Source organism: Lottia gigantea (assembly GCF_000327385.1).
Source record: "Lottia gigantea unplaced genomic scaffold LOTGIsca_32, whole genome shotgun sequence".
NCBI lineage: Eukaryota > Metazoa > Mollusca > Gastropoda > Lottiidae > Lottia > Lottia gigantea.
The window spans coordinates 241,920-254,429 of record NW_008709073.1 but is presented as its reverse complement, the minus strand read 5'-3'; the positions used below and the strand labels follow the sequence as shown (position 1 = coordinate 254,429).

General features: G+C 32.3%; 3 protein-coding genes across 3 annotated transcripts in view; 2 read left to right on the top strand and 1 right to left on the bottom strand.

Moving 5' to 3' along the window:
- Positions 1-7,938: 7,938 nt before the first annotated feature.
- LOTGIDRAFT_162001 (hypothetical protein) lies at positions 7,939-8,469 on the top strand (the record flags this gene model as incomplete). The annotated part of the gene is made up of 1 exon (XM_009057936.1): positions 7,939-8,469. One exon carries the CDS (start codon positions 7,939-7,941, stop codon positions 8,467-8,469), a length of 531 nt encoding a protein of 176 aa, XP_009056184.1.
- Positions 8,470-9,947: 1,478 nt separating this feature from the next.
- LOTGIDRAFT_76264 (hypothetical protein) lies at positions 9,948-10,439 on the top strand (the record flags this gene model as incomplete). The annotated part of the gene is made up of 1 exon (XM_009057912.1): positions 9,948-10,439. A coding segment is annotated over one exon (492 nt), but the record flags the coding sequence as incomplete, so codon positions are not given.
- A 1,493-nt stretch (positions 10,440-11,932) lies between these two features.
- The window catches only part of LOTGIDRAFT_161999 (hypothetical protein), a gene marked incomplete at both ends in the record, with an annotated part of 1,457 nt that continues 879 nt past the window's right edge, over positions 11,933-12,510 (bottom strand). Inside the window, one exon of the mRNA XM_009057935.1 lies at positions 11,933-12,225. Within this exon, the coding sequence (XP_009056183.1) occupies positions 11,933-12,225 (293 nt within the window). The remainder of the gene's footprint in view (positions 12,226-12,510) is intronic.

Here is a 12,510-nt window from a genome sequence, read left to right as displayed (position 1 = left end):
TACAACTAGAGCCACACGTGGCACAGAGTGGGACTTTGCAAATGTAGCAAAATGCAAAAGACTCTGAAAAAATCAACCTTCTACGATAATTACATCACGCGCAAGAGCAGTCTAAAGTTGAGAAGAATTCTTTGGAAGATTGTTATAACGGAAGAAGACAGACCTCACAAATGAAAGTATCAGAAGATAGCCAAGGTCAATGACATTTGACATTGAAAGGGAGACGGTCAACAAAGGTCAAGGTTACGAGATACAAGTCATCAAAATTTTTAAATATATACGGCTATAAAACTGGAAGTTGAGATAGGACAGCAAATATAAAAGTATAAATAGATAGCCAATGTGAATGACCTTTGATCCTACAAAAATCAGGGTCAAAAAAGGTCTAGGTCAAAAATTGGAAATTTAGAATTTTCAAAACCTGTTCCTTTTTTTGAACTATAAAGATGAAACAATCGAACTTCTAAGACAACGTGGCTCAACGGATGAAGTAATTGTATGCAAAGTTCCATTTTGAACAAATGTATACGTTGCGAGTTATGTCCCTTGCCAAAATTGTCAATAATGAGTAATTTAACCTGGATGTGCTACGCCCACCTCAATTTCTTTTGCATAGGTTAATTGATATTCTGAATGTTATGTTGTATTCCAAATTTACAGCTTCTACATCATATAGGTCAAAAGATATAGGTCAACAAGAGTCAATAAAGGTCAAAATAGAAAATTGAAAATATGGAAATTTCAAAACCCGTTCCTTTTTTGGAAATATAAAGCTGAAACAATTGACCTATTAACACAAACTGGCCAAAATAATGAAATAATTGTGTGCAAAGTTCCTTTTTGAACAAATGTATCCTATGCGAGTTATGCCCCTTTCCCAAAATGCAAACAATTAGTAATTCAACCTGGATGTGCCACGCCCACCTCAACTTTTTTGTCATAGGTTAATTCATATTCAAATTGTCTTGTTGTGTTCCAAGTTTCAATGTTCTACATGAAATAGGTCATAAGATATATACACACCAAGCTCAAAGAAACAGAAATATTGTAAAAAAAAAACTCAAATTTGAAAAATTCACGAATTTCAATTTTGCTTTAAAAAACAATTGTTATAAATCACTTGAAAGAGCATGAAAAGCACAGTAAGAATCCGAAAAAATTAACCCTCTAGGTTAATTAGTTCACGTGCTAGAGCAGTCCAAAGTTGCGAATTTGGCTGTTTTCGGACAGCTATAAAACCGGAAGTACATGTCGGAGGTCAAATGTCAAAGTATTAACTGATAGCAAAGGTCAATGACCCTTGACCTTATGAAGGTCAAGGTCATCAAAGTTCAAGATCACGAGATCACGAGACCCTTCAAACTTTGAAAAAATTCAACCGGATGTTGCAAAAAAGCAAAATTTTTTTTTTATCTTCTTTCATTTGACACCAAAATCATTTAAATCGGATGAGCCATTATGTCTGAATAAAAATCGAATCATTTCAGAAAAATCAAAATGGCGGCCAAAGTTTCACGTCTGCGGATTTTGTTTTCTTCGTTTTTTTGTCATAACTTTGTCTACCTATCAGCATAAAATTTTTTGTCCTATACAAATTACACCGGAAGATATTCAACCGGAAGTGAACATCGATTTCCTGTTTAAACCGGAAGTGAAATTGAAAATTTGACTGTACCATTTTGTTTACTTTCTTAAACTGTCTTTGCTCAATTTTTTTCAGATTAATCAGACAAAAAGCAAAAAAAATGAAAAAAATGCAAAATTTGGCAAAAAATTTCGAATTTTGAAATTTTGAAACTGCTATTCTTTCAGATTTTGCCAGTAGATTCCAAAAATGAAAACTCAAAGACAATCGACCGAAAAATACGACTTCTGCAGCCGATTATCTATTCTTGCACATATTGAACTGTGGCACTTCCGATCGTCGCCTATATTTAAGGTTTGTGAATGTTGAATTGTTGCTGCAACTATTGTAGTCCAAGCTCAGGAAGGTGTGTACAAATAGAAAAAAAAAAAAAAAAAAAGAATTGACAATATGATAACATATTTCAAGCAAAGCAAAGTCCCACAAATATTGATGATACCAAAATTCAACAACTACTATTAATAACAAAGTTTTAAAACAGGTAAAAAAATATAATCGCACATAAAAACGAATTGAAGGAAAAAAATTAATCATATTATTTTAATCTTCCATTTGGAAATTTGAGTGATGAAGATGAAAGAGTTAAGAGTGAATCAACTATATTTATGAATTTAAAAAACCAGAACCACGAAAAGAAGATGAAACAAGGAGTTTTTATCATTAGACTTTGAATATGTAAAACTACATTGTCTGTATCATCAACGTTACTGCTCCTCAGTTGATGTTCATAAAAGTCAACAAAATAAAGAGTCTATAATACATTCATCGATAATCGAGGATGAAGCTACATCAAAGGTATATATTTGTAATTGTAAGATAACCGTTAATATTGAAAAACCAACATTTTCAGTTCATCTTAACAATATTAATGATTCAAAATGTAAACGTCATTATTTTACCACCTAAATCCCTGATACTGAAGGGGTGGATAAAGTCGAAAGCAAACAATACATAATTGAAAAAAAAGAGAAAGTAAAACTAGAATGACAACGATACATGATAGAAAAACAAAATGAGTTAAAGATAACACTAGAACAATACAATAAATGTAGGAAAACATGGAGTAGAATTGATTTCGTTTTCAAAACATTAAGCACAATTCAGTTGGAGTAACAGTGGCAATAGTCGTAACTGGTGCATTAATGCTTCCAGTAATTGTCCCAACTATAATAGCCTCATATACTGCTGTTTAAACATCATCTTGTGGATGGGTTTTACTTCAAAAAAGAAATATTATAAAAAGAAAACACAAATCTTAAAAACTTGTCTTCATAAACTTTTTTTGAAAGATCAATAGAAGATAAGAACATTACCGTTAAAGAATTGGAAGAATTAAATGAAATTTTAGATGAATTTGATGTAGAAATATCATCATTAAAAGTGAAAATATAAGCTCAAAATACCTAAAGTCTTTGAATGGCATTTAGCAATTGTGAGTACGATATATAGATGTAAGATAACAACAACAGCGTTAATTACCATTTATTACAAGGACAACATATCATACACATACCTTCAGTAACGAGGGGGAGACATGCTCTTGGGATTTCACAATTGAGAACCGAACCTTTCCAAACCAGCCATGATATTCGTCTGTCAATGTCTGTCTCACACAATCATAAATCGCACAGACTTGCATACCACGTGATCTATCCAAGTAGTCCAATCACACCAGGCACAAGCTACCCGATACGAGTGTCGACCCGTACACAACATAGACACAGCTTTATGGAACAACAATCACTGGTTAAAGTTTCATGCAACGTTTCAACGTGTTTCCCCCGTCGTCCTCAGGCACATAATGAGAAGAAGTGATGGGCAAACTATATAAACATTAATGCTTATTATTAATAATTTTAACAGGTACAATAAGAGGTACATAATTCTTAAAATAACATACAGACTGATTAAGTAAAATAATTGAAATAAAGTCAATGAAGTATGTTAGTGTTGTCAAAGTTGACTTTATGTCCTGTTTTCCTTCCCATAGCAAGATGTTCAGCCACAGCAGATGTTCCTTCATTGCCGGGCTTGTCTTGATGGTCTTTGAGTCGAACATCAAGGGGTCTCTTTGTTTCCCCTATATAAGAACTTTCACAGGAGCACTCAACTTGGTAGACACATCCCTTAGGTTAAATGAACTTGAATTCAGTAACCAAATTACCAATCAACTTAAATTTAAACTGAGATCAAGCCGTCACCCACGTTCACCATATGCCAGAGCAACAATTAAAATCCACAAAAACCCCATCAAGGCTCGGCTACTCATATGCTCTTGGGATTCTGTCTTCTATAACATCGCCCAACATCTTAGCAGAATCTTGGCACCTTTGGGGAAAACAGCTAACTCATTCATTAGTCACCAAATTGAAAGAACTTCAGACCACAGGGAAGATGTACTCATATGATATTGTCGATTTATTCACCAATGTCCCATGTAAAGATGTGTTGAGTATCATAAGAGATAAGTTATCTAAATTAGAGACCCCACTAGATACTACACTTACTACAGACAGCATCGTCGATCTCATTCAGATGTGTATGTCCTCTACCTACTTCACATGGGGAGATGAGATCTATGATCAAATCCACAGTCTACCTATGGGAAGCCCCTTGTCGCCATTGATTACTGAAATCTATATGACAGCCTTTGAGGAAAAGACCATGGAAACCTCTTCGATCTCACCAATCTGCTGGTTCCGGAAAGTTGATGACACCTTTATCATGCTTAGAGCTGAAGATGACCCATCAGCTCTACTTCAGCATCTTAATGCTCAGCATAAGAGGATGAATTTCACCATGGAAGCAGAAGAAGGTGACTCTATACCCTTTCTGGATGTGAGAATTAAGCGGTTAGGCGGTCAGTTGAAGACATGCGTGTATAGGAAACCTACACATACACATCAGTATGTGAACTACCATTACAACACCCCTCAACATGTCAAAAGGGCAGCCATCACAGCACTGGTAAGAAGAGCAAAAAGGATTTGTGACCCAGAATACTTTCAACAAGAATTACAACACATCAAGAAAGTATTTTGCTTGCACGACAACTACCCCCCAGCCTTTGTACATCAAGCTTTTCGATCCGTATTAATGGCAAAACCAACCAACCAACAGCCTAATCTCAACAGACCATCAACCTGCTTAGCTATCCCATTCATCGGAAAGGCATCTTACCAAATTAAGAAGACTTTAAGAAAAAGTCAGTCGGCATTGAAACAGTGTTCTCTGGCTACTCAACGCTTAAAGATTTGCTCAGAGCCAATGGTAATTTGAATCCCTCCAACAACCAAAAACCTAAGGGATGTGTCTACCTGTGGAAGTTCTTATATAGGGGAACAAAGAGACCCCTTGATGTTTGACTCAAAGACCATCAAGACAAGCCCGGCAATGAAGGAACATCTGCTGTGGCTGAACATCTTGCTATGGGAAGGAAAACAGGACATAAAGTCAACTTTGACAACACCAACATACTGACAATCAATTAGCACATAGATAAAACCAGGAGACTTCATGAAGCTATCCACATCAGAAGATATCAGCCATTTATGAAGACAGGTATTTAAGATTAGTGTTTTCTTTTTATAATAATATTTCTTTTTTGAAGTAAAACCCATCCACAAGATGATGTTTGAACAGCAGTATATGAGGCTATTATAGTTGGGACAATTACTGGAAGCATTTATGCACCAGTTATGACTGTTGCCACTGTTACTCCAACTGTTAGAATTGTGCTTAATGTTTTGAAAACGAAATCAATTCTACTCCATGTTTTCCTACATTTATTGTATTGTTCTAGTGTTATCTTTAACTCATTTTGTTTTTCTATCATGTATTGTTGTCATTCACGAAAATACAAGACACTTTAATTTAGACTTGGCAATAATATAGAACAGTATAGAAATAACGTACTGAATGTATACGAGTTTGCAGATTCTGTATCATATTTGTTAAAAATGAAATAGTAAATGTTGTAAATAAATGAATTACTTGAAGATTATTGTTAATTGGCTATAACCTGATTACATCGGCTTAAGTGTACTATGATAACACCCAGTAATCCTATTGTTCTCAAAATCCATTTTTTGGACAAAATTCCCAGGAAGTCACCGTTTTTGGTTTCTACATGGTTAATTAAGACCCAAGCATAAACCTTTTACTTAATCAGACTGTATGTTATTTTAAGAATTATGTACCTCTTATTGTACCTGTTAAAATTTAATGTAATGTATCAAAAAACCATTTATCTCTTGTGTGTTCTTAATAATAAGCATTAATGTATATATAGTTTGCCCATCACTTCTTCTCATTATATGCCTGAGGACGACGGGGATAACACGTCGAAACGTTGCATAAAACTTTAACTAGTGATTGTTGTTCCATAAAGCTGTGTCTATATATCAAAATACCTAATTAAAAAAAAGATACTAAAATATGTGTATCATTGAAATTAAAAACCATGAAACCTTCATAAAAAACGTGTTGTTTTCCAATCTTATCAAGATTCTGACAAATTTTTAACATCTAAAGGACAAATTGAAATAGATGGAAAGATATTTGAAGATGGAAAACACAAACAAAATATGAGACTTGTTGCTTGATTACTTAATTCTTAGATTTATTTATATTATTTATTATCTTTTATTATCGTTTTTTACATACTGTTTTTATCTGTTTGTAATTTTGTAAATCAGAGAAAGAAATTGTTCTAGCCTTTTTTGTATTTGCATTTTTCTTTAGATTAAGTATTTGTGCCTTGAGTCAGATGCTTATTGCTTGTTACATAGTTAAAACTTTTCAAAAAATTTTTTTAGATAGCTTATTAAAGATGTATTCATTGGAAGAAAAAGGACAACTTCGTAGTTTTAATATATCTAGTATGGTAAGTGCAATGTTTTTAAAAAATTTTTCTGGTACATTTTCTGAAGAACTGCCTTTTTTCATCATTTTTTTATGTGACTTTGCAAAATTTAGCACAGGGCACACAGCTTGAACAGCAGATTTTTAAAACCTGTGTAGTGTGTACCTTATTATTTGTAAAGGTAGCTTTTTTTGCAAATCTTGAATTGAAACATTGAAAAATAAGAAAAGTAGAAAATTTTATCTTGAAGAGACATTTTGGCGGATTTTGTTCAGGCTGTCACATCAGAAGCTCAGAAATAACATCAAGATAGGTATAGAACGAAAATCTTTACCGTAGAATGTTTTTTAATCTAGGCAATTCACCATATTAAAACGCAATATCATGTGACATAACACTCACTTTATTAACCAATCCAAATGATTTAGTGAAAAGTCAGGAGATATTAATATTAATATTAACAAATCTATAATAGGGATAGGCCTACTCAGGCAAAATAATTCTAGAAATGGTGCCTGATCTTTTAAGTTTAGGGGCCCAAAAAAATTTAATATTGTCATTCTTCAGTAATGATTGAATCAAAAATAATGTCAAGGTGAAATGAAAACAAGGAAGCATGCATGATCCTAGCCCTCTAATACATGTAATACCATGTTAAAAAATCAGTATGTTCTGAAAGCAATATTTAGTAAATAATATGTACTGGCAATGTTACTTTTTCCAAAGGTATAATTCATGAGATGTAAAATATCTCCATTCCGATCATTAAATAATTTTCCTGTAACATTATCACGAAGTATTGAACTGAATTTAACGCTTCCATTTTGACATTCTTCAGATATGGAAAGACTGGTAATAAGTAAGCCCGCTATGCAGGCAATAAATGAATGTTTTCAGGTTACAGTAAAATTACAAAATGATTTGATAAAACGAAGTTGTAAAAGTGAAAGTAGAATCTACCAGATGTTGTTATATATAGTTTGTCTCGTGGGCTTAAAATACACATAATCGTGTGAAAATAGATTAAATTACCATCTTAATTGGGGGATTAATTAATCAGGCAATGATGAAATTATTACGTGTTGAGATTAACACGTGTTACCGACAATCAAGATACAAGTAATGATAGCAGTAGTATGGGACATTCCATCAATTCCCTCCACAAAAAAACCTAAACACCCTAAATGTCATAAATTCTTTCATCCAAAAAACACCTAAACACCCTACATTTCATAAATTCTTACACCAAAAACACCTTCAATCAATTCCTACATTCCATCAAAAAAAGCATATTAAAAACACCCTTATATGAAATAACGTAACATCCAGTTTTTAATAGCCTTGTTTTAAATAATGTTATTTTTAGTAGAAGGGAGATAACTCTTTTTTGAAAAAAAAAACAGACCACAATTTTCTACTCAATTTTTAAATGGCAAATAAAATACTAGACCCAATCTTTAGATTAAACGATCCGATTCGTTATTCGTTTAACAAGAAAAAAGAGGATTATATTATGATCTCACCGACTGTTTGTTCTAAATCCCAATTGAATGATGGTGGTAGAATTACCTTCGAAATAAATTCATTATCGAATTGGTTGCTTCTTTCCGATGCTTATTTCAGATGTGATTTCAAAATTAAAGATGGAACTCCCAATGAAAATCGTGCACCACAAACAAATACAACGTTAGAAAACAATTTCTTTCCATCTTTATTTAGCGAGATGGTTTTGGAAGCTGGTTCAAATCCGATAGAAACAATTAAACACCCTGGGGAATTCGACACAATGTTGAAAACATTTTTATATCCTAAAGATTTCGATTCCGTCTCAGGTTGGATACCCGATGTTGGCGATGGAAGTGTTTTAAAAGAACCGGTTAGAAATCTTGCAAATGATGCTGATTTGGCTAGAGTGAGAGTTGTTGCTCAACACAATAGAAAGAGTAGCACGAGCAGCTAATCATGGATTCGAAAAACAAGTATTTCAGTATAATAATGTTGTTGAGAATAATAGGTGGGGTAATTACGTAAATTGGAAATTATATCCTTTATTCGGTCTGTTGGAACACAGTTAGGTTTCCATTGGGTTACCATATAAAATTCATCTACAAAGAGAAATCAACGATGATAAGATATTCTTTGGAGAGAATGCTTCAAATGCAAAATTAGAAATAACGAATCTCCAACTTTTCATACCTGTAATAACACCATCAATTAAAGTAGAAACGAGAATATTCAACTCATTAACTAAAGATATTGAAATAGCTTTTCTTCATCGTAATACAGTAGGTAGCATGACTTTAACTGGAGAATCCACCACATGGCCAATCACTTACACTATTAAACCAGCAAGATATTTAATGGTTGGTTTCAAGAACTTATCAGACTCTCAGACGAATAACAATAATGTCTTCAGAGTGGCAATGAACCAAACTCAAGATCCTATAATCCATAAAGTTCAAGTAAAATTAAACAACGATAAATATCCTAACCAACATTTAAGAATTAATCCAACCACAAAGGATTATAATGAATTGTATATAAACTATAAAAATATGTGTGAATTATTTGGAAATCCACCTCAGTTTGAATATGTAGATTTTGCACTTAATCATCCAATCTTCTGTTTTGATCTATCAGCTCATCAAGAAGATCTTTTCAAAACAGGGGTGAATATGAATATTCATATTGAAAAAACACAAGGAGATGTAACAGGTTATTGTTTACTACTCGAAGAAGCAAAACATTTAATTAAAATAGCTGATAGAAGAATGATAAGAATTGAGTAAAAAATACCCCCTTAAAAATGAAACCAGAAACTTATGAAAATAATACAAGCTATTGAAACTAATAACTTTCAACGGTAAAAAAATCAGCATAACTAAAAAAACGTATTGATAAGTACAAATATTGTAAAGTCAGAGACGATATAGATTTAGAAAAAATTGACGCGAACACATTTTTACCTGTCCTACTACCTTTAATATTTGGTGGTATTGCAGCGGTGGGTGCAGCAACTGGTGGAATATCTGCCGAATTCAAAGCTGCCAACGCAAAGAAAGCAGCTGATGCTAAAGCCGCTGAAGAACCTAGACATAATTTGATAATGGAAAAGGAAGCCAAAGGTTCAGGAGTGGGAGATATGATAGGCACAATAAAAGAAGAAACCAAGAAAACTGTTAAACAAGGATTAAATAAATTAGTAGATAGTATTGACACAGGAGAAGTCAAAGTCAAACATAAGGGTAATGGAATATTTTTTAAAAATATACACACTGGAGAAGGATTATTTCTTTCAAAGTATAAAGGAGAAGGAGTGATTTTTGGAATAAAATAAAATAATAAAAAATGGGCAAAAAATTTAATCATTCAGAAATATTTCCTAATAACCCAAGTGTATATGGGGTAGTTCTGGTTCTGGGAAAACTCACCAAACTTTTAGATTTCGATTCACTATATATCTACATACCAACACCAGAGCAATCGTATTACCAATTCCTCAAAGCTTTAGAATATTTACCAAAGAAAGATGTTCAAGACATATTTCAATATTATGAAGAAAAAGAAGAAGAAGCGGAAATAAAAGATGTCATAGATAACTACATTGAAGCAAAGAATCCAACGGATATAAAAGTTTTTCTTACGAAAAATGTTAATGACCTAGACTTGTCTAATATTGATAGCAATCGAAAGAACTTAATATTATTTGACGACTGCGTAGCGCAAAGAAATCAAGCTGTTCAACAAAAATTCTTCACGAAAGGAAGACATCACAACTGTCACTGCATATACCAATCCCAATCTTTTTACGGGATGGATTCTATGGTCATTAGAAAAAATGCACATCGTTTTTTATTATTTGAATTAAACGATAAAGATTTATCTCAAATCATTCAATCGATTAATCACGGAATGGACAGAGATGCATTTAAAAAGGCTTGTTAAGCGCAATGGAAAAACCTAGATGATCATGGATATAAATGATAAATAATACTAGAAAACCTGCCGGTGAAAGAGTTATGATCGACATTTTAGTTTTATTTTTTTTTAAAATGAGTAGCGATTGGAATAATATTTTAAAAAGAAATACAGAATATATCAAAGCTAAGAATAAAATAAAGACCCAAGTTGAAAATAACAAATTACAACAACTTGGATTGACAGAAAATCTACAAACTCTATTTCAACCAATATTAAAATCTCAAGAGGATATTGTTTAATGGATTTAGAATAAATTTAGGGCAAATTCCCCTTTATTCAAAATCAATACAAAAGACTTAATATTTACATTAACAAAAGGATTAATAGATTTAATGAATGGCGGGTATATTGGCATTGCTGATTACAAGGATTTACTAGCATACTCAAAATTTTTACGTGCAATAAGAAAGTCGGGACCCGAAACAAGAAGATCGAAAGCAGTTGAAACATATATAAAGTTATTCCTGATGAATATGAAGATGATGAAGCAGATGATTATGCATAAGATTATCCAATCATACAAGAAATAGACAATGATATGGTGGCATCTGGACAAGGTATAACGGTTTTTATCCGACAACAACGAGGAACTACTTAATAGATTACGAGTAATATTAACGGCAATGAAGGAAGGACATCGATCGCACAGACAAAAATAATGAAGTAAATTGTATATTAAAAACTCATAGAAAAAGGTATAATAGATAAAAATGATTATAAAAGCGTGATTAAAAATGTCAAATAAAAAACAACTATTCATTATCACCTCAAATAAATCAGACATTGAATTGTCTCTAGATTATGAGTACGAACTCGATCGCTATCAAGAATATGAATTGGGATTAAAGTATTTCTCTGTTTACAATTCCATTAGAAATATCAATGAAAAAAATAACCAATTAAAATATCAACAGATAATGGAGTTACATTCAAAACCATACGTTTACTACCAGGAAGCTACGAATACATAGCCATTAACGAATACCTATCTGAATATGGAGGAAGTGTAAATGGTAAATACAATATTAAAATTGAATCTGAACAAAATAAAATTGATATTAAGAAATAATAGTCAAGTTGATTTTAACATAGAAAATTCATTGAATGCGTTACTAGGATTTGATAAACAAATATACACGCAATCCACTTTAGCACCACACGAAGCTAATATCGAGAATGATATCGATGTGATAAATATACATTGCAATTTGATAAACGGTGGATTTTTCAATAAATACAAACGTCAGATTATTTACAGTCTTCCAACATTCACTGTAACGATAGGATATAGAATTATAGAGAAACCATTTCAAACAACATATTTGCCACTTAATTCCTTTATGATTAAAGATATAAATCTGGAAATCAAAGATGGTAAAAATAGGTTTATAGATTTTGGTAACGAGGAAATTGTTATTCAACTTCATTTAAAACAAAAAAAATTAACAATCTTCATTCTCTTCTTGAATAGTAAGGTAATCGCAATCATCAAATTCGTAGTTTTCATCCAAACTCAAGTCATCTTTATCACCATAAGGATACATGATTCCTTCATCATCCGGTGCTTTTCTTTTAACGAGATTCAGATAACTTCTGAAAACTTTCTTTTGTTTATCATCATCCTTTGGAATAACTACTTTCTTAAATTCATTCGTCACATCATGTCCACTAGCTAATCGAATATAATCTTCTACAGCTATCTTATCATTAGAGTAACCCTTAAACGTTTTCTTTTCTTTTAGAATACCGTCGGAAGTTAAAATAATATTATATTAAACTTTTGGCGCCAAATATGATTCCACCATCACCGTAATCATTCTTTCCTTTACAATAATCATTTTCAGACACCAACCCAGCTTCATTTAATTTATCCCAATTGCTAGACGAAATGTATAAACTATCAGTATCTGTATAGTATATTTCCGGCTTATAAAATCCATCTATTACGTGAATAAAATTATTCATTATTTTTTGATGACCCCAAACGACTAGGTGTTAGTCATGTAGATTTAGGAGATGA